This window comes from Sminthopsis crassicaudata, chromosome 4 (assembly GCF_048593235.1).
Source record: "Sminthopsis crassicaudata isolate SCR6 chromosome 4, ASM4859323v1, whole genome shotgun sequence".
NCBI lineage: Eukaryota > Metazoa > Chordata > Mammalia > Dasyuromorphia > Dasyuridae > Sminthopsis > Sminthopsis crassicaudata.
In genome coordinates this window covers 91,820,134-91,846,796 of record NC_133620.1, presented here as the reverse complement: position 1 = coordinate 91,846,796, position 26,663 = coordinate 91,820,134, and the positions used below count along the sequence as shown (strand labels likewise).

General features: G+C 34.1%; 1 protein-coding gene across 2 annotated transcripts in view; it reads right to left on the bottom strand.

The window, feature by feature from the left end:
* The window catches only part of CRB1 (crumbs cell polarity complex component 1), a 266,744-nt gene that overhangs the window by 100,428 nt on the left and 139,653 nt on the right, over nt 1–26,663 (bottom strand). For both annotated transcript variants that reach the window (XR_012489048.1, XM_074308671.1), the window contains exons 3-5: nt 15,710–15,905; nt 12,504–12,643; nt 4,658–4,840 (exon numbers count right to left, since the gene is read on the bottom strand). Coding sequence is in view for 1 of the 2 variants with exons in the window: in XM_074308671.1 (XP_074164772.1) it covers nt 4,658–4,840; nt 12,504–12,643; nt 15,710–15,905 (519 nt within the window). In the remaining variant the exon portion in view is untranslated. The remainder of the gene's footprint in view (nt 1–4,657; nt 4,841–12,503; nt 12,644–15,709; nt 15,906–26,663) is intronic.

Here is a 26,663-nt window from a genome sequence, read left to right as displayed (position 1 = left end):
GAAAACCAAAGTAAATATAGTTGGCCTGGCAAGTTCATATATGCCTTTTATATGACTGTAGCCAACATATGACACTACAAATGATTACTACAATTGATTTTATTGTGTATGTTTTCATATTTATTCATTTTTGTTTATATATTTATTTTTATATTAAAAATAAGCAAATTACAGCAAATGAAAAATTGGCCTTGAGGCCAAAAAGGCCTAAGTTCAAGTTGTACCACCAACACATATTGGCCATGTGAGGCTAGGCAGCTCACTTTACTTTTCAGTGATGTAGGTAACTCTCTTAATATTATTCATTGCAGAGAAGGTGCCTATTTACATTAGGGGAGGAAGTATCTTCATCCAGAAACTCTTTGCATTAGGAAAATCACAGGTCCATTCCTTATTCCTAGTCTTATCTGACACAGAGAGGCTAGATAACCCTGAGAAAGTTATGCAGTAGACTATTAATTGAAGGGGAATTACTTGTGCTCCTCTGCTTCCTCCTCTTTTTATTATTACTACTATTACAACTATAACTACTATTACTACTGCTAATCCTCCTCCTCCTACTACTACAACTACTACTACTGGGTTTATATAGGTTTTTAAATTTTGCAAAGTGTTTTACATATATTATTTCATGAATCCTTACAACAGCCCTAATGGGTATTATTATTATCCTTATCTTACAGATGAGGAAACAGAGGCAGAGGTTAAGTGATTTACATAAGGTCATACAACTAATAAATATTTGAGACAGCATTAAAACTGAAGTTTTCCTGACTAAATTCAATGTTATATCCATTGTGCCAAATAGCTAAAACATAATGAAATCTCAAGCCCAGAATCTAAACCCTCTCCTCCCAAAATTCCAGAAGCAAAATAGGATAATTCCAGAGGCAGTACAGTCCCCAAATTGGGATCTTTTAAGCAGGCATTAAATGACTCCTCGTTAGTTAAGTTATAGAAGGATTTTTGGGGGGTACAAATTGAATTAAGTGACCTCTCCAAACTCTGTCCCTTACCTGAATAACTCTATGATTCTATTTCTATCAGAATTTCCTAAATAAACAATACTTCTTTGACTCTAGTGCCTTGGACTAAGTTCAGTGTAGATTTAATATCTTATTTCTGTGGACACTCTAGGCATTTAAAAATGCCCATATCCTTTCAAATCTGTACTTAATAAAAATGTGAAATTTGATTTTGCTGCTTGTGCACATGAAAAATAGCATTAAAAAAGGATAAATCTTCTTATCACTTTAGTTTTAATAATGCAGATTACTAAGAGGAGCAACATAACAGTGGCATAAGAATCATATTAGAAGGTCTTGGTTTGAATCCCAGCTCTAATATTTTAATTCAGTGCAATAATGATTGATTAAGTGCCTACTATGTGTCAAACAATGTAACAGGTACTGGGAATAGAAAGATGAAAAAAAGAAATAGTTTCTTTTCTCAAGTTACTTAATTTTTCTGAGTCTCAGTTTTCTTATCAGCAAAATGAGGATAAAATATTTTAAGCATGATTGTGAAGAGAGTTCACAAAAGATCAAAAGGTATAAGGTTGGTTGGATCTTTCATAGAAGGTTTTTGGAAAGATTTGGACAAAAACTGTAGATAGCAGTACATTTATACTTTCCATTTATTGCCCCTCATTTTTCCATATGATCAATCTGTGATCATAAATGGCTTTTTGATGGTGGCTTTTAAACTGCTTCCTGCTCTCCAGGTATTGCTGGTAATACACTAAAGCCCAAAAGGGATCTTTTCATTATTTTTTAACTCAGTTTAAATTTTGAATTCTTTGAGATCATGACTTTCCATGTGTCAAAACATATATTATTGTTAATAAGGATGGGTTTGATGTCAGAGAGCAGCTCAGGATGACTAAAGTAGGTGATATCTCAAATGCAATCAAGCCTGGTCTAAGATCTCAGCTCACTGATCATTTTGTATCACCTCTCTAAGATAAGTGTGCTGATATACATACTCAATGATTATAATGATTTGGCTAATGATGGATTTTCTGAATGCATATACTATTTTAGTTACATTTTATAATCTGCATTGTAAGCACTTTTTCCATGTGGCAGTTGGAACCTGCTGGCCTATCCTATAGATGTGAGACATCCTCAGATAATAAAGTACTAAATAAAAGGACAAGTGAATATTAGTCTTGATTTATATGTATTCCATGGTATGCTTTAGATTCTGGAGAGTTACCCAGGGAATAAAGATTTAAAACACAAATTTAGATCATAAACAAACTTTGGTACCTTTGTTCTTTGTGTGAATTCATGAGTATCTAGGCAAAGTTTCTCATAGTCTAATCAAGGCCATGATAAGTGGCCCAAAGTTACCTGAGAGATGAATCAGACTCTCTCTCCCTCTCTTTATCTCCCTTTTTTGTCCCTCCAACCAATATAATATTCAAAGATGAAAAAGCATATAAATGGGAACAGAAGTAATACCTAACACCTTGTTTTCTCAGCTAATCACTTCCCTAGAAACTTGGAAATTAAGGGAAACATGTTAGAGATCTCATGTTAGAGATGCAAGTTTTCCTGTACAAAATTAGAAAGCTGAGAAGCCATCTTTGATGAACTTCTACCTTCTCCTCCACCCCAAATTGCAATAAAGAATTCTATGTTTAATGCACCACCGAACCATCCTTATCCCACCTGAGCTTCATCAGCTACACAGATTATTCTGTAATAGATTTTGTTTGGAAATATAATTTTTAGCAGTAGTCATTTTTTCCTCTTTCCTTCCAAGTGAGAACACTGATTTAACAATCACCCAATTGAGGTGGGGTATTGGAGAGTACAGAGAACATTTACCAACAAGTGCAATTTAAATGGGTGGGAAGAACTTGGAAGAACTCTTTTACATTTTAAGAAAATTTCTTTGAACTAGAAATAACACTAAGTTTTATTGGTATCTTCAGTGGCTAATATCTTTTGAATGGTCATAGATTTTAGTGAGGAGATTCATTAGCATTCTGAGACTTGGTATAATAAGAACTATGTAATAGTTCTGGTCAATGTAGTCAGAATATTGTTATTCACAAATAGATGTGTCTAAAAGATTTCACCATTTATGATAGATCATTCTTCCATTTGGATTCTCAGTGGTACTCTGCACTCTATAAACAATAATGACCACCATTAATAATCACCCATTTCCCCATTTCCCACCTTATTTGAAATGGATAATCACAGAATTGTTAGACTACTATAATTGTAGTTGTTTCAGTTAAGTAATTTTGCATATTTTAATATATACTTTTAGAAAGAACGTTGTCATAGAAGAGCTTCTAAGGGCTGACAATTACCATATTTATTATAGGAAATGCTATTTTGTAATCAAACACATATGAAAGGATCTTCTTTCTCATCTTTTATTCATTATGTGGCATGAAGATGCAATCAATTGCAGAAATTCATGTGAGAAATATTGCTTATTTCAAATCTTTTATTTTCAATATTTTATAGGTAAATATACTATTTTAACCCTTCATGAATACTATTTAATATTCTAAATTCTATTATTTTTCTCATATTACTATGAAATACTTTTGCTTTACTTTCAGGACTCCCTTCCATCCCCCTTTTCTCTTCCTCAAACTCTAAATATTAGTTAGGGCCTATAGCAAGTTCCAACTTCATGTGGGAGAAAGTATTTCTTTTTTTCTCTTTATGACTCAAAGCATTTCCTGAAAATATAAGTAAATCAAATTCAGCTAATTAGGTGAAAGAAAATCAAGCAAGTGACAGATATTTATTACATAGTTATTTCCTACAAGGAAAGTACTATGTGTGCTTGGAGCTAGAGAAGAAAAATAGAGGCACCTTTTATTCTCCTCTTCAGAGCAGAATTAGATGTCCCCAAAATGTCCATTCTTATTAATTTTAAGATTATATAGGATCTGTTTCAGAGCTAAAGATCAGAAAAAGACTAATGTCTGGGGAAAAGGAGAAACAAGCATATTTATTAGTAGGGCCTTCACTGATCGCATTCATTAAATTAAAGAGGCATCCAACTACTTGCCACTGACTGAAGTGATAGGAAGAGATAGTGGCTTAGCATCTACTCCTTTACTATAAGCTACTTAGTTTCTGACTTCCATCTTCCTTTCTGAACTCCTCCCTCCTAGTTTCTTTGGGCTAAGGTAACAGGGGCATTGTTCCCCCCAGCATCTTCAGTCCTAAAGGATAATAACACTGAGTCCCAGTTGTAACAGCATATCTATTTATTGACAGTACCTCCAATGGAATAGTATCAGAATTTGGTTCAAAATAACAGAACAATGCTGTAGTTTGTTCTTATTTTTCAAGGCATTCTTTCATAGATTGAAATATCAGTCTTCAAACCTGATTGTCAAGCCGCAACACTTCCCTCCCCCAGACGTCCCTTCCCTTCAAGCTTTGCCATCCAGTTTTGAAAGTGTGAAAATTGCTAGCTTATTTATCATTTTTTTGTTTATAGTTTCTGTTTAAAAAAAAAAAAAAAAGGTATTTTCCATGTCCACCAGAGGGACCCAATGCACTGCAGCAACATATTCAGGTCCACACAATTCTCATTACATACTTCCCATGCTGGTTGGTCTAATCTGTTAGAATGTGTCAGAATAGCCTGTCTCTGATCATCCCTTTTCTCTTACCTGTGTATCCAGGTTGACAGTGACAAACATAACCTGTGGCATGCAGGTAGTTGAATTCAGAAGGCAACTCAGGGATTCTTCCATATTGGCTTGCCCAGGACCGCTCCACACATTCCCCAGTAGAGAGGCAGGGGTTACTGCTGCACTCATTGATGTCAATTTCACAGTGGGAGCCTGTGAACCCTGAAGCATGAAAATAATAAAAAATAATAATAACAAGCAAAAGCTGCTTACTTGAGTTCATGAACTCCAGCATGTGCCTTAGGTAAGATCCTCTACTGTGTCTACCCATGCATACCATGGGAGAGAAATTATTTTCTATGCCAGAAAACAAATGCTTTCCCCAAATGCCATACCCTATGAAATGTTTAATAAGCAACATTTGTGGTTTTGTTTCTCAAATTCCTCACTTAAAAAAATACCCATAGACAATACAATAAAGAACTAGCTTCACTTTGTTCAACAGCCAGAGAGAGCAAGACTAGCCTTATTAAGTGACCTCTCAAATATATTGCCTTCCCTAGGGTATAAAATAGAGGAAGTATTATTGCTGTCCGTGTCCCTGTGCTCTATCTTCATTTACTCTACAGAGCCATCAAAGCTTTTATACTGTCCACTGCCTGTGACCCAGGCGGCTGACTTGGTTTAGAAACCAGAGGTTCTCCATATTTTTTTTTTTGGTATTATGGACTGCATTGACAGTCTGTGAAGCCTTTTGTTCCCTTCTCAAAAAAAGTTTTTAAATAATTGAGGGAAATGCTAAATTTTGGTTAAAAATTAGGGAAAATAAAGATGTAATTTCTTTCCCAATCAAGTTTATGGACCCCTTGAAATCTACTTTGCAAAATCCATCTAAAACTCTGCTTGGTTTGAACTCTATTGAAGATGATGCATCATCCAGTATAAAATGATTATCTAAAATCTTGCTATTGGTTCAGTAAAGTTCCCATTTCCTTAGCCTTCTTTCCCTTCTGATGTAAAGGCTGGAAGGTAGAACAATAGAATTCTAACCATTGTTTTCCCTAATTTTCTTCCACCCATCTGGCTTCCTTTTGTATGTTCCCCCATTAGATTGTAAACTTCTAGAGGGTAGGGGATACCTGAGATTTTCTTATTTGTATAATTCTGTGTTTAGCAAACTGCCCAACACATGATACGGGCTTAATAAATGTTTACCTGGAGGCAGCTAGGTGGCACAGTGGATAGAGCACCAGCCCTGAATTCAGGAGGACCCGGGTTCAAATGTGGTCTCAGACACTTAACACTTCCTAGCTGTGTGACCCTGGGCAAGTCACTTAACCCCAGCCTCAGGGGAAAAAAAATAAATGTTTACCTATTTGAACTGAATCATCTATGGGTCTTCCACTCCAGTTAAAAAACCTCTGTTCTAGAGAGTCTTTCCTTCTCTTTAAACTAGCCTGTGTTCTGTCTCGTCATTTTAGACAAGACAGAGATTCAATCACTGCAAACTTATTTCAAGTTATTCAGTTCAATTTAACACATCAAAAAACATTTATTAAGCATTCACTATGTATCAGCCATATTGTTAAAGCTATAAAGCTATAAAGACAAAAATTATGCCTTTAAAAAATTGCATTCTATTAAGGAATGCAACACTGATACATAATTATAAAGTAGAGAACAAGTAAATACAAAATAATTTCCTTGGAATGGCAGGCAGTAGTATCATTCAGGTTGCCTGTTGCTCAGGCAAAAACAACCAACCATCTTTTATGTAGTTCCTTTCAGAAGAATCATCCTAGAAGTTTGGAAAAGCCTTGCAATTCTATTATTTAACTAGATTTTTTTTAGTTATTATTATAATTTTTCAAATTTTTACTAGATCATGGTTATCTTAATTTGTTTCCATAACTAAATATTGGTAATTTTACGTCTTCAATGGTGTGTGTGTGTGTGTGTGTGTGTGTGTGTGTATGAAGTGTGTAGAGGCAGGGGGTGGGATCATGATCAGCTACTTGGAATCAATTGAGTTTCCCAGGTAACAGAGACAATGCTGTGTTAAGGTTTTGCCGCTTTCAAATACTGAGTGGCTACATTAACAGCTTATAAAGAGATGAAATCTTGAGTGGATCATACCCCAGAGTGCCCTATTCAGGAATATAAAGAGTGTGAAGCTAGGAGTGGCCCATTCACACCTTGTAAAGGAGTTACCCCTTTCAGACTTGGATGGACCAAGTCCCTGAAGGATATAAAAAGCACAAGGGGCTCTAAGGAGAGTTAGTTGAGAGGGGAATTATTTCTGGCAGAGGCACAGATATGAAAAGAGCCTGCCTTGGCATATGTATCTAGATCTTTCAAACACTTTTTTGTCTCCTTTTTTGTATCTCTCTAGAGTACAATATAATAGGCAATGATGTCACAGTAGAGCTACCCATCCAGTAGGAGAAGCAGTGCCCAGAATAAAGCAGGTCCAACAATATCAGGTCAAAGTCAGGTTTAGCTATAGAGAAAAGTAGTATTATCTAATTTCCCATGGGCATAGCATCTTTGCTGGATGTGTTCTCATCTAGGTTCCCAGAGTCTGCTCCCCCTCTAAAACTTGGCTCATCATCAATTGCCAGGATTATGTCCTTAAATTGACAGCTGGCTCTTTTTGTTCCTTGAAGTTGCTTACTCCCCTGAGTTAATACCTCTCTTTATCCATGTCTATCTATACTGTGCTTTTCTGCTCCCTTAATTGTGCTTTGAATTAACAAATGCTTAAACTTCTTGTTGAACTATCTCCTAATAATTGTAGAGTTGTCTTCTAAAGCCACATGACTGATGAAGGCAGGAGGGACATGGGTAAAGAGAGAAACTGCCAGCCACTAAACTGTTCTCTTGTATAGGTTGCTATTATCCTGCATAGCTGCTGAGGATTTTTAATATTTAAAGCCTTCAGATGCATGGTTTATTCCTTTGTTCAATCAATTCCACTGTTTCTTCCAACTCAATCTGAAAGCCATTCATAATTTTAAAGTGATTATTGGATATGATTTACATTTTACAATTAGTTTAATATGATTTTTTTAAACATTAAAGCCTCATAATGTATGACTATATTCAGTGCTTATATCAATTGAGTTGGAAGGGGGGGTGATGGGAAGAATCCTTTATATAACATATTTTTGTGCCTTGTCCTCATAGGGAAGCTGAATAAAATTAAGGCTTGAATGCTTTAAATGGTCAGCAAGGAACATTTCCAAAGAAAATAGACATTTGTAGACATCATCAACATCATTGCAAAAGGAAGGAAATGGAGCTCAACATACAGTGTTTGCATTTTGAATTTAATATTGGGGATAAACAGAACTTTGATTTGATAACAAAGAACGTGCCATATTTATGTGTCTGCCAGAAATATATAATATTTAAAGTTTTTGTCCTTATAGTCAAAAATAATCTACCACTAATAAGGTGGTAGAACTATGAGTAGAATCAGAAATTTAAAGCCAGAAGGGACCTTTAAGATAATATTCAACCCTTCATTTTGTTAATGAGTTAACTGAAACCCAAATATTAAGTGAATTGCTCAGAACCACATAGTATGTTAGCAGGGCTGGGGTCTGAACTCACATCTTCTGGCTCAAAATTCCAGAACTTTCTGCTCTGTATGGTATTAGAACCTTGTTCCCCTGATTTCTAATCCAGAGCGCTTCCCCACATACATGGCACAGACTCCTTTAGCTTACTTATTATAAGGGGCTTATGAAATAGGTAGGAGAGGATTCCGGGCTTTGATGAATATGGCATTTTTAGACGTGTGACATAAAGATGTAGCTAACAATATGAGAAGTATTTTTTTGGAGAGAGAATTAATTGCTTAGAGTAAACTGGAGAAGCTTAATAGTTCTTATTCATATATGATATAATGACACAGAAATGACAGCTTGAAACGTTGTAAAATTCTGATGAAATACAAGAATCTGAGGATTGCATGCGTGCCATCTCTATAAGTTTTTGATGGGATGGTGGGAGAGATAGTCAAATCAACAAATGTAGTGAGAGATAGATGCACTATGCGTTACTGGAGACATTAGAAATCTGATTTGAACGTAGTATTTGTGAATCCTTGGTTGAGTGAGACCATTTTACATTAGGGTTATTCTACACTCCAAAACAATTTTGGAGTAGGAAATAGTGCTAATTAAAAAAAGATTAGGCCCTACTTATATCATTTTATAAAAGATCCTGAAAAGAAATATGCCTTACTATAACAAGGCAAGTAGCAAGAGCTAATATTATTGGATATTATTCCAAAATAGCTCTTAGAATTGGGTCACATGTCAAATAATAACTAAAAAATAAATTTTGTTGCTTAACAGAAAAAAAGTATCAGTTACACATGAAACTCGAGGCCTGACTCTGCAGTCTAATGAAGAAACCCACAGTTGTTAACAGCAATCAAAATCATATGCCAGACTGAGGTCCCATAGTCCTTTATTTTGTCCCCTGAAGGACCTTTGTGGTTTCCTTCTTCAAGCTGAATACCTAATATCTTATCTTAAAATTTTTTTTCTAAGTCATAAAGTATCTAACATACAGACACAAACACATATCCTTTTGGGTAGTGTGTGTGCATGTGTATGTGTGATATACCATACTCAATGAGGAATAATTTTTGAATATTTTACTCTTTTTTCTTCCTTCTTTTTATATGTTAAACCTCACAAATAGGGGCAAGAGCAAGGAACCAATTTAGAACTTTCATAATTTTTTCTATGCCAACACACATATTATCTCATTCATATCCTGAGTATTACAACGGATCTGATTAATGGTCTTGCCACTTCTGTCCCCTCTGCTGGGGCCTCAAGAGGATTCTATATGCTGCTCACTTAAGCTGTGTTTATAAATAGACTCCTTCAAGCAGGGCTATGTTCAATATTTTTTAACAAGATTTTCTATAAACCCTTGTCCTGGCTTGACTCCCCCAGGGTTCTGATATTATGTTTTGTGCTTTCTTACAACTCTAGTCATATTTGGGGAACAGTAAAACTTTTAAAAATAGCTATTTAAGGTGTCTCACACTTCCTTTTAATTAATATCTTAGCTGAATACCACCTAATTGCCACTAGATTGTCACTATGGTTGATTCTCCCATCTTTGTGACAAGGGCTTTGGATTAGCAAGTGAAATATTGTCTCCTCCAGTAGAATGGAATTTCACTTTACTTTTGCATCTCAGAATCAAGAACAGTATTCAGTACACAATAGGCATTTAATTAATGTCTATGTTTGATGACATGGATTGGATAGTGACTAATTGGGGGAAGGTTTCTTTGTTCAATTCAAAGATGAAATTTTCTAACATGCATTATTTGAAAACAAAATCAAACATGTAAATATTTATTTTTGTTGAGCACTAAACTAAGTGCTGGGGCTACAAAGACAAAAATGAAATGACCTGCCCTCAGGGAACTTACCTTATATTTTTGTATGTTCCCTCTCCAAATAAACTACAAGCTCTGTCATTCATCTGACACCTGGCATAGTTCCCTTCACACAGTAGGTGTGCTAAATCCTTGTTTGTTAATAGTGATGATTATGATTTGAAGCACCTTATAAATGACAAGTCTGATTCACTTGGGCTATCACAGGATATCAGACATATCCTAAATTTTCTAACAAAAAGGAAGACAAAGGTGGACTATGTTGATAAATAAGCCCATAGAGAATTTTCTTACTTCATTTGAGTCATTTCATTTTGGTTTGCTACACCAGAAAATCTCTTAACTTAGTATAAAACTAATCCAACAGCCTTTTAACCTCAATGTAATTAGTATTATATCTTAAATTTGGAATGGACTTTAAAAGCCATGGAGTTGAGCCTATATGTGAAACATAAATTCCTTCCAGAGCATTCTTACAAGTCATTAGCCAACCTCCATTTGAAGATATTCAATGCCAGAAAACTCACTACCTATCAAATTAAATCTTCTGATTTTTAGTCAGTTCTAATTGTTACAGGCAGCAAAAGTAGAAGGCTGGAAAATTTATCACAGCACCTGAATAATCAAAAGTTGGTGATATCTTTTTATCTGGGCTTAAAGAAAAGGAAAAGGAAATTCTATATCCCAATAATCTTTTCTTTTATCATTACCATTCTGGATGTTTTAAAGCAAAATTTATAATACAGTTATTGATGTTGTTTGGGGGATAAGCTTTGTGATTAAATATGATACATATGAATCACCATATATGTAATTGTAGTTTCCCTATTTTTTTATTTATTCCCTTAACACTCAAGTATATGCATGGATGTATAAAAAAAATTAGAAATATGTAGTACGTTCTTTGCCATGTGTTGAAGATGCAAAAAAAAAAAAAAAAAAAAAAAAAAGCAAGAGAGTTTTCACCCTTGAGGAATTTATATTCTAATAAGGAAAAGCAATGTATGCATTCTAATGGGAGATTGTTAGCTATGTGATAGTGAGTGGTATAACTGGGCAATGGATTGTCACACCCTTTTAAGAAATGATAATGTGAATTTGATTATTGTTCCCAGAGCAAGGGGTACAAAGGAAATGAGAAAATGTATAGTATAGTAGGAAGATAGAGTGTAGTGTGGTAGCTATAATATTAGTTAACAAAAATGAATTTTCATCAATCGGTAGAACAATGCCCAGTAGGCGGTAGTGAATCTAGTGGGAAACAGGAAGATGGCTAGAGTAGAATGTGGTGAATCTAGAGATATGGTCAAAGAACTGGCTAAAATTGGTAAATAGAAAATTAGAGAATATAAGAGCAGTAAGGTACCTTAGCAAATCCATACCAAAAAAATCTCTATTATAACATGATTCTCCCCCAATAGGCAGTTGTCCCAGCTTTTCTTGAAGACCTTCAGGAAGGGAAGCCTCTTGAGGCATCCCGCTCCACTTTGGGGCAACTCTAATTGTTCAAAAGTTTTACCTGCTGTCAGGTACATCAAACTTAAATTAATCTCTTTGTGCCTTCTAACCATTTCTCCTGATTTTGCTCTTTGGGAAAAACTGAATAATCCTAATTCCTCACTACATGCCAGTTATTCAAAGACTTTAAAGACCTTGAGTCTTCTCTTCCTCAAACTAAACCAAACCAGATCTTTAAGATGACTTAGCAAATTTGTGAATAGAATCCTACTTGTCTATATTTTTATGTATGTATTTCCCCACAAGAGTTCATCCTACATCTGCAGTCTAATGAAGAAACGTATAGTTGTTGACAGAAATCGAATCCCTTAGGCAAATTGTTCATTCTCTCTGAGCCTCAATGAACATATCTATGAAATAAATATGATAATACTAGCAAAACCTATCTGTGAGAAAAGTCATCTGGAAAATTCACAACACTATTTAGTTTGGATGATGATTGTGATTTGTATTTACATCGAAAGTATCATGGGGACAAGATTTATCTACTATTTTTGGTCTCTTCCCCCTAATACTATCTAGTTCCATGGGTACTGCATCAGGATTTATGACTGGTTGACTAATCAACCTATTTGGAATTTTCCTGGGATTTCAATGTTCTCCAGTGGCTTTCTGTGAGTGTCTGAGTGAACAAAACAAAAGGAGAAATAGCAGATGTTGTGGAAATCATATTCCTTTAAGATATATTGACTTCTCCCATTAATATTTTCTATCATTTCTCATATTTGGACTGAGCATTCAACCTTTTTTAGCACAAAACCTCATCAAGCATCATGTCCACGAGATCACTGAATAAATATTATTTGATTAGGGATGAAAATTGAAAGCAGGAATTGGTACCAGGCCATTATAAGAGAGATATTAGCTTTCTGTTTGCTTAAAATTCACAGCAAAGAAACCAATTTGTAGAGGGGAGTGGGGAGTTTGAACACTTACCTGGCCAGCAATGGCAAATGTATGTGTCATCAAGATCCTCACAAGTGCCATTATGATGACAGGGTTGTGACCAGCATATAGACATTAAAGTCTCACAGTGCTTGCCTGTGAATCCACTACCATCACAGTCGCACCTGTAACTAAAGGATGAAAATGAAATTTCTTTGTCATTATCTAATCAAAGTCAAATTAACTCTCTTCAGTGCTCAACCAGAACCATGGGGCCCATTTTTATTAGTTTCAGTCAATTATTCACTACAGACCTGAGAACATTTCATGGGGTGGTTTCCTGATTACATATATTAAAATTAAAAGTGCATCTTTCTACCTACTTTCTAGATATAGGGCATTGTTGAATCAAAAGACATTGTGTCCAAGCTTGTTTATCTGACTCTAAATTTCAAGCAAGGACAAATATTGTAGATAAATAATAGCTTATAAAGAACATGCTATAGTTATATGAGCTCCTTGAAAATATTTTCTATGCTTTTTCAAAACTGCTTTGTGAAAAATATGCTTATCAACATAGTGAAGATGGTATTTACCAAAATCAGTACCTCAGACATAGGAAAATGTAATCGAAATTGTTTTTTTTTTTTTCCAAAGTGTCTTCAAGAAAAACTGAATTGGCTGAGAGTCACATTGTTGCTACTTATCATCACTACATTTCTTGCAAATGTTTTGGAAGGGCTAGTGTTCATCTTTAGGAAGCATCTACAAAACACTCAAACATCTGGAAGTTTTGTCTACAGAATGCCAAACGTCCAGATGTTCGGCATTGTGTATATAAAACATCCATATGACTGGATTTTTTCACTTTTCAGTCAGATTTTTGGCACCTTCTAGAAAAGACTTTTGATTCACACCTAGATGAACCTCTAACATTATTTATAAAAACCTTTTGGGTCATCAACATATCTGTGTCACTGAATTGAAAACTGGGTGCAGTGACAGCAAATTTTCCAAAGTGTGAATTTGCTGTCACAATAAACATCTCTGAGATATTAAACACCTTTTTCAAAATTTTAATTTAAAAGTGAGCTAGCAAATGAAACAAAGCACAAGGTAGCTTGAGGAACAAATAATCTTTGGGAAAAGTGTCTTTCTTTGAAGAAGATTGGAGTATTCTTCACTAGAAAAAGCATTGTTTTTGAATTTGGAATCAAGAAGACTTGGGCTGAAATCCTTCTTCTGAGATGTACTACTTATGTGACCTTTGGCAAGTCACTTGACTTGCCTCAGTTTCCTCAACTGTTAACTGGGGACAATAATAATCTCCACCTCATAAGATTATTCAGGATCAAATGAGAGAGAGCATGTAAAGACTTAAAAGAGCAATGTAAATGCCAGCTGTCATTTTAATGGGAAGGCAAGATTATAAGGCCTGAATAAAAGGTGGTAATTGTGTGTGATTAGCATGTGGACATCCAACCATTGTGAAAGAAGCAGGGTGTTTGAACTGTGTGAAACTCCTGAACATCCAGCAAGCCAAAGTACAGATAGGAGGAAGGCTTGGGAGCACCCAATATAAGTCTAGTGCAAAGAGAGCAATAGTAAAGAGAATGAGCATGAAATAATATAGTTAAGATCCATGCTTTAGAAAAATGACTTTGATAACTAAATGAAGCATAGATTGGAGGGGAGAGAGACTTAATGCAAGGAAACTAGTTGGAAATAGCCCATGGAAGAAGTGATAAGGACTTGAACCAGAAGGGCAGCTATATGATTATTGGAAGAGGACCGATTCAAGAGATATTGTGATAGAAATGATAAGATTTGACAATGCACTGGATATGTAGTGTGAATATTAATGAGTATGCAAGGATGACACAGTAGTTGACTAGGGGGATGAGATACCTATGAGGCATTCACTTTAAGTTGGTAATATAGGAATACAATTAATTAGAAAGATTAGGAATGGCTATATAAATCTGGGAATAATCTACATCAGGATAGGGAATCATTTTTCTGCCAACGGCCATTTGGATATTTATAGTATTGTTCATGGGCCATACAAAACTCAAGCAATAAGAGTTTGTTAAACCTATCTTTCAGCTCATGATCCCTTGTGGTTGTCTTTGTAAATTATTTTATGGGCATTATGCACTCTGAAGGTCAGATATTCTCTACCCCTGATATACATGGAGATGATCATCAAACCCTCAGGAGCTGATGAGGTCACCAAGTGCTATTGTATGGAGTAAAAGGAAAAGAGGGCCAAGAATAAAGTCTTGAGGGACATCCAGTTAGTAAGTATAACATACCTGAAAACCAGTAAAAGAAATTCAGGAGTAGTCATCACATTCTGTAACACATTCTAAATTGATATTTAATCAAGTAATTAAATCTCAATATTAAAGATTAAATATTAATTTAATTATTTTAAAATAAATAATTAAATATTAAAGATTTTATGATTTAAAATTAGAAAAGATATCTTTCATAGCTATGCATAGGAGATGTGTTCTATTATTATTATTATTAATATTATTATTATTATTATTATTATTATTATTATTATTATTTAGTGGAGGTTATTGGGGCTAATTGATTTGCCCAGGGTCACATAGCTAGTAAATGTCTGAGTTCAGATTTGAATTCAGTTCCTCTTGACTCCAAGTCCAATGCTTTATCCACTGCAGCTCTACCTACCTGCCTCTAGGAAATGTATTCTTAACCAAACAAGGAATAGAGGCATTTAGGAATTATAAACTAATAATTTTGATTACAACAAATTGAAAAAATTCTACGCAAACATAATTGATACACCTACAATATAAAGGGAGATGGCAGAGTGGAAACATATTTATACCAAATTTCTCTGGTAAGGGCTTGTGGTATTTGAGCTATGTAAACTCTATATGAAAGAAACACACACATATGTTTATATGTATATATGAGCTAACAGAAGTAATGTAATTCAAATTACTTGTCCAAGGTCATTCATATAGTAAGTTTTAGAGGTGGGATTTGAATGTAGGAGCCTTGATTCCAGCTAGAGCCACCTTTCTTTCCACTGTACCATACTACTTCCAATTCAACAAGCATTAATTAAATTAATTAATTAATTTAATTTTTGGCCACTTAGAAATATGTATACTCATACCTCTGAGTAGATATTAGGATATTTTATACCAATCTACATGGGACCACTTGTTCATCAAATATATTTTGAGACCTTCATCCCATTGCAGACAAGGACATACCTATTTACACCATCAATGCACTGCCCATTATTAAGGCATGGATTGCTGATACAGTCGTTGGTGTTGACTTCACAATGTTCACCAAGGAACCCAAAGGCACAGTCACAGAAATAGCGCCCCACAGAATCCTGACAGGTGCCACCATTTAGGCAAGGCTGTGACAAACACTCATCAATTTCCGATTCACAGTTTGTACCTTTAAAAAATCAACAAAGGAAAATAAAAGTTTAACAAGATTTCATGGTGATGCTGTATTTATGAGAATTTTTGTCAAGTATCATTAGTTAACCAAAATAATTTTCCTCTTTAATTGCAATTGATATTAACTTTTAGGTATGCTCATGGGAAATTATAGGAACAGCAGAACATCTGTCATTCACAAAGAATAATTGCATTAAGCAGTCTCTAACTTTATATTAGGAAGGAAGCAAACCATGTAATTTTTAGAATGAAGCCATTAGTAATGGAATTTTTAAGCAATGATATGATATTTACTGTTTAAGAGACCTGAAAAAAGTGGTTAGCATTCAGGAAAAGGTTATTTTGAAATCACTTTATACTGTGTTATTCATTTGCTCAAGCAGCATTTATTGAACACCTATAATGTGCAAGTCTTCTTTAAGGCTTTAGCTTTATGTTTTTTCCAATGACAGATCTCTATTGCATTGTGAAATAGCTCACTTTTCCATCAGAAAAAAATACCTTGTATATTTCATATTTCACTATAAATTGCTATAATTAGCAGTTCCAAGTTATTACCTCACTTTAAGTAAACCCTAAACAAAAATTCAAACCAATACAAGAAATAAAGCAAGGAGGTTATTATTCATACACAAAAGAATTACACTGCATACACTAGTGCTCATTTATTTAAAAAAGAAATTCTTAAGCAATCAAAATAAAATTTGATTTGCAAAAATTGAGTTTATGTGTGAGTTTTCCCCAAGTAAATGGATCTAAAGGTCCATGTAAATCTAGGATCCACTCTTCATTCTATATAAAAATTGAGGCCCTCAGAAGGAAACAATTTGCCCATACAGGTACTCTTTAGCAGAATAAAGATTCAAAGTCCTCTGAATCCAAATTCAGGGCTTCTTCATTAAACAACTTCCCTTCATTTTTATTTCTATAGGAAGTATGGGAAGTCTGAAAAATTAATGTTTGTCATTGATTTATTTTCATTAACAAAACAGAATAATTGAAAAGTACTCCAGGTTGTAAATGGAGTAGGTCAATGCTACCTGAGAAGGTACCATTGTACTTTGATAATAAATTTAATAGATCTTTACCTTTGTTTATCTGTAATTATATTTATATAATCAGTGTCTATATCTATTGTTATAAGAGACAAACAGAAATAACATATTTAAAGGAATATAGATGATGAAACAAATGTCAACTATATATATGTGTGTGTGTGTACATACACACACACACACATACACACATATCTCAAATAACATAGCAAGAAAAATACTTGAATGAAAATCTGCCCAATGTGATAAAAAAACAGAGTATGAGACAATTGTAAGTAAGAACAATTCCTATTTTAAAACTGGATATATTGAAAAATAAGCAAAAAAGAAATTATGTATTTGAACATAATATTGGAAAAACTAAATTCAATAAATTTATGGTTATAGTGGAATGGCAGTCTTAAAAACACTAATTTTTTTCAGGGTCAGATTAATATTGGGCATTATCAGAGGAATTTATTATATAGTACTAAGCTATAAAATACTAAATTAAAAAAACAGAAAAGTAAAAGTGGAATAGGTGATATAAGGAAGCACATATTCTGATATTCTAAAATTCTGGAATACAAAATTTTGTGGAAGGAGTTTGGGACCTAGGTCAGAAGACCTGTGTTCAAGTCCTATCTCCACATTTACTATGTGACTCAGGATAAGTCACTTAGTTATTGTCTGTTTCAGTTTCCTTATCTGTAAAATGGGGATAATAGCATCTAACTTACAAGATTGTTTTGAGAATCAAACAAAATAATATCTATAAAGTATTCCAAATATGATAAATATAAGTCAATACAATAATAATGATTTGTATAACTAAAGATAAAAAAAACAAGAATTTTGAATCATTAAGAATTTTGTTTCATAGTTATCTGTGATGGTGTCTTCTACAACCAAAGATTGTAGGGTTTTTAAGTTAATTTAATTTCCTCAAAGGCAAGTTCTATTTTTGTCTTCATACCTCCAGTGCTTAGAACATATTAAGAATTTTAAAATGTCTATTTAATTGATTTATCTAAATTATGGACTTCCTTTTGTACTTGCCATAGTCCTACATTCACAACAATCATTTAATAAATTTTGTTATTAAATTTAACATGTGCATCTACTATGTGCAAGGCATATGTTAAGTACTGAGTATTCAGAACTAAAATGAAGGCATACTTTCATTTTAGGAAACTTACATTTGGGGTGGGGAAAAAGGCATTTATGAAACTGATTTATTTATTAAAATTAAAAAGGCATTTATTAAACTCTGGGGCAAAAATCATGCTATGAGCTAAGGAAACAAATTCAAAAGCAAGACACCCCCTGCCCTCAAGAAGCTAACACTCTAATAGAGAGAGATAAATATATATAGAGAATAGTAAAAAGGAAACGATGTTTTTGTTTGGGGAAATTGGGTGGAACAAGCCATTTCCAGAAGCAATGATAGTTTTAATTTCATTACAATTCTAAAAGTAAACAGTAAGAAAAGGAGAGGGCAGGTTAGGTAAAGTGTGAGATATGGCAGGATAGAAAAATAGGTTGTAATGAATACAAATAGAAATTCAGAGATGAGTAATGCAGTTCTTCCTTAGCATGGTGTTCAGGGATCTAGTTTGGAAAATGAAGCAGCAGCAAGAAAGGAAAGACAGATATGTACATGAAATACATGTACACATGTATACAAATAAATAATTATGAGATATTTTGAGGAGACATATGAATACCAAGAAAATAAATACAAGATGATTTGAGGAAGTAGAGAATGTTAAATAAAAACTGGGGATATCAAAAAGATTTCATTAAGGAGTTTCAGACATAAAGGGAAAGTGTATTCCTGGCACAAGGATATAGCTATGTAAATGCATGAAGGTGGGAGATAAATGCCATATAAATGTTTAGAGATATGAGAGATGAAGGCTGAATTCTGAGAACATTTACTAGTTCAGTTTTGTACAATATAGAAAGTATGAAATGGAGTAAACTGGAAAAGTCTGTAAAAGAAGGCTATAGCCAAACTGCTGAGGAATTTCTATTATATCCTGGAGGCAATAAGAAGTCACTGAAGACTATTATTCCTCTTTCCAACATAGCTTTCCAGAGTACTTTTATGTACATTATGATATTTAATTGTGGATTTGGGGGATTTTATGGGCACTTATTTACTTTAAATGGATGAATACATAAAACTATGCACCAGTGGTTAAAATCTTGCTAGCAGCACTTCTGTAAATTTCATCTTTCAGAATTTAAATTTATATATTCACTTGAGGTTCAATTCAACCTGAGCCCTGCAGGAAAATACTTCCATATGTTTTTTTTTTTTTTTTTTTAAAACAAGAACACAACTGGATCAGCATTTAAAAAAAGAAAGAAAAAACTATTGATCTTTTTCTAATGTTGTAGTTCAAACACGGTGGTTTTCAAATAATCCTTCAGTTCATTACACAAGGATGTTCCTTGGTAATATGAAACACAACTTCAAATTAAATTACTTGCTTTCCTAGTGGTGATTTTCTTTGTATGACTCTTAATATTGTTCAGTGACAGAACTCATAATTCAGCTTCTGTACCTGTTAATTGCCACTGCTACTGATAGGGGCCAAAGTAATTTAGATTGTGGCTGTGATAGCAAATATCCAGATGAAAAAAGTTCAGTAAATAATCCAGATGTTTCCAAGTCTCCAGATGTTGGTCTCTGGGATATGTGGATGTCTGAATGATTTTTTATGTATATTTATACATTTTCTATTATGTAGATATTGCCATTAAATACTCAGTAAAATCCACATTCACAAAATAATTGAGTCATTTAATTTTTGAGCATTCCAAAGATGAAATAACAAAACCATCTCCAGAATAGTTATTCTTTTGTAACATGACACCATTTCCTTTAAGTTATCTTTTTTTAAAAAAAAAATTATTGTAGACATATAAATTGAATGCAGGTACAATGAGTGAGCAGTTCTTCTGTAGGTCCCCTAAGAATTCGTTATAATTGTAAAACATGTTCACAGAACTATATTGAGCAACCATAAATCTGTTAGAGCTTGTTAACAGCTCATTACAAAAACAAAAAGCCATGTGACAGAAACAAACATAAGATCCCAGGGACTCAGTTATACCAGAAAGAAAAGCCGCGTGTGTGTGTGCGCGCACGCGCGTGTGTGTGTGTTTGTGTGTGTGTGTCTATGAGAGAAAGAGACACACACACACACACATACACACACACACACACACACACACACACACATACACATATCCTCTTTCTGACCTAAAGCCTTTGGATATATGATTAAGGCTACGATTATATCACAATTCCTTTATCCAGAAAATCAGTCACTCTTAAGAACTTAATGTACTTTTAAGCAGAATTTTCCCAGGATTAAAAGGAGATACAGAATAGGACTATAGCACAAGCAGGAAAGTTGAAAGCCATTGCTTCTTCAGGATAAATCATTATTCTTTTTCTTAGGCCACATTTCCAAACCAGAGGCATGTGATAAAAATTAAGAACAAATAGTGGGAATGGAGAAGATGGCATAGCATGGATCTAATACTCAAATCACCTGAATGGGTAATAATTAGGGACTAGATAATGCTCCTAAGTAGCATATATTATATATAGATCAATCAAAAACTGATCACAGATGCTTTGTGTGAGGCACTAAGTAAGGGAGTATCAGCCAAAAGTTCCTAACATTGTTAAAGATATTGGCAAAAAACAACAACAACAAAAACTAGTATTCCAAAGAAAGGAGGCTATTGATGAGCTCTCTATTATAGGCTCGACTTGGACAGTTTTATAACTTTGCACCTAGAAGAATCTAGATGAAATTATAATCAGAATACATTTTAATTAAATTTATTAAGTACCTATTTAGTACCTACAATGTAAAATAATTTGGCAAGAAATTTTTATATTTACAGTCTTATTATGATTTAGCATTGATCTTTTATCTTCCTGCATATAACTCATTCCAAAACATTCTCATTTTGTACCCTGGATAAAAATTGAAACAGTTTTACTAAATTGTCAGCTAATAATTTCAGAAGTTATTTTCCCATTGTTTTAGATTATAAAACATTACTGTCTCCAGAAAATGAAAAAAAAAACTAATAATTTACCTTAGCTAAGGTAAAGTTGAGAGTACAAAGGGTAAGGAAGCAAATGATGGAGGTTATAGTGGATATTCCTCATGTTTCAAGTGCCATATAACTTGTTGGAGTCTTCTCCCAACTTCTGCAATAATATATTATGGCAGTTTCCTACTTCTCTTGACACTATAGGCCCTTTTCATCACTTCCTTCTTTCCTCCCTTACTTCTGATAGGGAGGGTAGAAGGAGGAAGAAAAAGGAAGGAGAACAGCAGGGGAAGAGGAAAGGAAGAAAGAAATGAGAAAGGAAAGGGGAAGGGAAGGAAGAAGTGTAAAAGGGGACAGGAAGGAGAAGAGAAGAATAATGGAAGGGAAGAATAAGAGAAGAAGGAAAGGGGATGAGATATGGAAGGGAGAAGGGAATGAACAATTAAAGTAAACGAATAAACATATACATAAAGCTGAGTGCATAGCATAAACTATCTCTGAAGGGATCCACAGAAGCATAATTCTGCATTGAAGAAGTTTACAATTTAGTAGATAAACTTAGCATAGAATTAATGACAAGATGATGGAAAATATAAAATGGCATATAATTAAGGATCATAGATTTAGAGCTAAGAGTTTGGAAGATGGATTTCATAGAAAGCAGGCCTGGAAGCTGCAAGTGTAGGATATCCACAGGGAATAACAAATAATCCAAGGAATGAAAGAATTGGGACGTGCCATAGACTTTCTTCTGCGTTCTAATCTAACTACAACAACTGCCTATAGGATATTTTTAACTAATAAGCATCTCAATATGTCCATAATAGACTTCAGTATCTTTGACCACAGACCCACTGTTCTTCCAAACTTCTTTATTTCTTTTGAGAACATCAATATCCTTCATACTACCCCAATTCACCATCTCTGAAATCATCTTCAACATTTTCAGTTTTCTTAGGTCTATATTTCCAATCAGTTGTTGTCTTGCTGATTCTATCTCTATATTTTACTTTAATTTCTTAATCTCTACTCTTACCACTCCCAAGTTCAGGACTTCATCACCTCCCACCTAGATTATTGTCAAAACCTTCTAACTGTTCTTCCTTTCTCATGTCTCTTCCCTGTACAATGCATCCTCCATATCTTCAATATGTTAACTATGATCAAATATGAAGTGTTTTTTTAATAATGTTTGGTATATAGAGTTCTTTGCAACAACATTCCAACTTACCTTCAAGCTTTATCCTATTTCACTTCTCTTCACACATTCTATAATTTAAACAAATCAGTTTTCTTACCATCTTTCACACTCCATCTCATCCCTATACTTCTGTACTGGTTATATATCTCTCCTGCTCTCCCCTCAACTCCACATCTTAGAATCCTTCTGTGGAGGCAGAATAAATTTAGAGTTGGAAGAAACCTTAGAAATCATATAGTCTAATCCCTTCATTTTAGGGATGAACAAATTGAGTTTTAGAGAAGTAAAGTGGCTTCTCCAAGTTCAGACAGATACAAAGAGGTAGTACTTGAACCCACATCCTTTAATTCTAACTTTCATTGTATGTACGTACACTGTAACAGGATTTAGCAACTAAATAAATCTGGTGGATGATGAAGAAGAAAAAATCAAAGTCGACTCCAATGTTTTGAAAATATCAGAGAATTGGTACCATTAACAGTAATAGAAAAGCCATGATGAAGAGATGATTTCTTGGAAAAGAAGACATGGAAAAGGGATGAATAGGATTTTGAATATAGTGATTTTGGTTTGCTAGTAAGATGTCTAAGTGGAAATGCCCAGTTGAATACTGGAAATGTGAAACTAATACAGAGAGTCAGAACTGAGAACAAAGAGCTGGAATTCACCAGGAGCATTGATTATTTGGATTCACTACTTCTTTTCCACCTTCTTCATCAGTAATTATGCAACTTAAGTGTGTATGGGAAGGTCCGATTGCTCCACACTCAAATGGCAGTTTTTTGTCTGTTGCCACTGAAATTTAATTCCAGTATTGGAGGGAGAAGGAGTGGCAAAAGTAAATTACTGGAATGGCACTCTGCTGATATTTAGTGAGTGAAACTGTGGAAGTACATTCTAGCCATGTTGCCTATTCGACCACGCTCTATGGTCTAGACTCTAGACAGATTCTCCAGAGTCCCTTGTGGGTTCCAGGAAACTTGTAGCTATTAATTAGAAATAGGCAGAGATGTTTACATATTGGCACTCCACAAACAATAACACTATCTTCATACCCACCACAATTAAAGGCAAGCAAACTATCTTTAATAAAGTACATTTTTAAAAAGCTTTTATTTTCCCTTATGGACAATTTGTGCCCTGGATTTCATGCTCAAAGCTTTAACATTTTGCACTTTAATGGACATCTCCTGGCAATTAGAAATTGTTGTTAACTTTGTCCTGTGAAATAATGAATATGGGGAGTGATCAGCACATAGCAAATTCTTATTCCCGATGCTGTTGTGAAATGAAAATGTCCTTCTTCATTAAAATGGAGAGTGAGAGGACCCCCATGCATCTGATGATATATTCAGCAAGGCAATGATAAAACAATTTGAACTTCCTTTTTCACCAGCTGCATAACACATGCCTGGGAAAACAATCTCACACCTGCACCATATTAGCACCCCCAAATGCAGACTCCACCTGATGCAGTTGTCATCTGGCACAACATCTTCCTATATCAGCTCTCCTTGCACATCTTCCCTTTGGATCAGAATTATGTGTGACATTTCTCTATTCTTTGGTTGGGGGTAGGAGGAGACAGGGCATCTAAGACACCAACTGCTATCAGTGAGAACCCTGGAAAGAAGGAACTATGTAAGGGGAGTAACAGGAGCATTTGGTTCATGTTACAGCTGTAGATTTACAGTGTATTCTCCTACACATCAAAACTTATAACCTTTTTAACATCCCAGGAAAATGAGATGAGGCTGGATGATTTCCTGCTGTGACTCATAGTGTCAACCTAGGATAATAGAGGTTGGCAAAATCCTTTGATAGAGTAAATGAGGATTTTTATTACCAATGGTACACCTCAGGGATTTCAGCCAATAAGCCTTCTGGCTTCTGCATTTAACACAACTCACAGCAAGGTGCAGAAAAATAACAGAAATGACTTCTGATAAATCATTTGGTTAAACCTGACTTTACAAGCTGGGATTCTGCCCCAGGGGAATAGTTGACTCCTCCTTTTAAGAATTAGGGTCATTAGCCTTTTCACTCTCCGAGGCTTTGCTATAGTGAAGTGATAAAACATTGTGATAACCTTTACTTTCAACATTAAACTCTTTTCTTACTGATCTCCTAGGTCCCTTTTGGTTTTCACCTTCTCCACTGGCTTCCTATTCTCAGGGTACAAGTGTGGGAAATGAGGAAGGGGGAGGAGTAGGGTGCAGACAAGGTAGTACTATGTTTTTCAACAGTGCTGGGGAATTTGTATAATTTTAAGTCATAGTCAGACCAAGAAGCAGAGCTGACAAAAGTGCTCTGTTTCTCCACCATTAGATTATCCAGTTCCAAAGGGCAGGGACTTACTTTCTTATATTTGTATCCCTAGCATGCAGAATACAATCAATAAATACTTTATCAGCATTCATATATAAGATTACAAAACTATTTTGGAAAAGTGGCTCACCTACACTTTTAAGACACCTAAGAATATTTTCTGGATAAATGTTAGTTCTGGAAGGTTATATTTCTGCCCCTTTTCTCTTTGAATTCCTTTCTCAAATTTTATTTCCTTATAATGATTAATTAATTGACTCAGAGGATATTGTGCTGGGCCTGGAGTGAGGAATATTCATCTTCATGAGTGCAAATCTAACTTCAGACAATTATTGGCTACGTGACTCTGGGCAAATCACTTAACCCTATTTATCTCAGTTTCTTCATTTGTAAAATGAGTTGGAGAAGAAAATAGCAAACTGCTAGGAGGAGGGAAAGAGAGGGAGAGGGAGGGAGAAAAGTAGGGAGGGAAAGGGAGCAGAGATGATAGCTTGAGAAACTGCATAACATAGTTGGTAATCATCCTTTAAGTCAGAAAGAGATATGTCTTATACTACACAGGTGGTCATAACAAAGTTGCCTGATTTTTCATTGCCCGGGAAGTTCTCTGAGACTCTAAATGTGTTGTCTCTATGCCTTGGGAAAGGGAGTTTCCATCCTTGGAATTTTCCAAAAATGTTAAACTAACAAGCCAATACACTCTCACCTCCTCCCTGCATCCTTACCTCCTATGACAGTGTAATGGAGCAGAAGGATTACAAGTTACCTGACTAGAACTTAAGGCCATTTTTTATTTGACAGGGAATTTATCACTTTGATTTCTAGTCATGACTATATTATATATCATGGAACAAATTACTCAAGTATTAAAATCTGGGTAAGTTTACAATTTACAGGTAAGTTGTAAGGATCCATGATTTCATTGGTATAAAATAGTTCTTTCACTATTGTAAATATTAAGATCTAATCAAACTAGATGTGTTTATTAAAGGAAAAAATGTGCAACAAAATAATATAATTAAAAGAAAAAAATACATTGGGAGTAAATTTATGTTAAGTAAAAATGACATCTAAAATATGCAGAACAGATAACAAATATTTTTGCTTATTTTTTTTGTTTCATGGAGAAGAATGGCATTCATATAAATTTTAAAAATTAAATTTATTAGAATTTATTAAAACATTACAAAGATAATTCCCAGCATTTATTCATATAAATAGTCAGAAGCAGAAAGAAGTTGTTAATAATCGCTTCAAAATGTTAATAATCACTTTAAAATAAAAAAAATAGTTATTTAAAAAAATTGAAATATCAACTCACACCATAAACTTGGCAAAAAAAAAAAAGAAAAGAAATGATATTTAATAATTCAATGCTGGTGGATTTGTGAAGAAATAGATACTCATTCATTCCTACTGGAATGGCAAACATATGTATTTGTATGTATGTATATACATAGAGACACACTTATGAATTGTTATGCCTTAAAAAAACACACTAATTGGTGTTCAACTTTCTGTTAATGAGCCTATCTATAATTAGCTAGGCTGATCATCAGATGACAGTTGTATCAGATATAATATAAACTATTTCCAGGTTTGAATGTAGGTGAAACCTTTTATCAATTGGTACAAGCTTCTTGACTATATTTCATTAGTACAATCTTTGACAATTCACAATCACTTCCTTATTACAGTAAGGCATCTAAGTGAGATTTTAGGGGAGCTAGTGTGTTTATATATGCCTACATGCATGTGTGTATATATTATATATATAATACAAATATGGAATGTATCAAATACATATACATGTAGGTATTTAATTTTGTTGCATATATATGTATCACATAGCCAGTCCAATTATATAAATATATATATATATGATGTGTACAAATCAACAAAAATTTATTAAACACACTTATGAGTGTTTTATATATACATACAAATGTGAGTTATATCTAAATACAATTAAATAAGATATTATATGTAGCATTTTATTAAAAATATATAAATGCAACTTGATATTATTATATTTATTATATAGACGTAGACACATCCACATAGATTTGTATTCTCTATATTAGACTAACAAAGCTATTAGGCA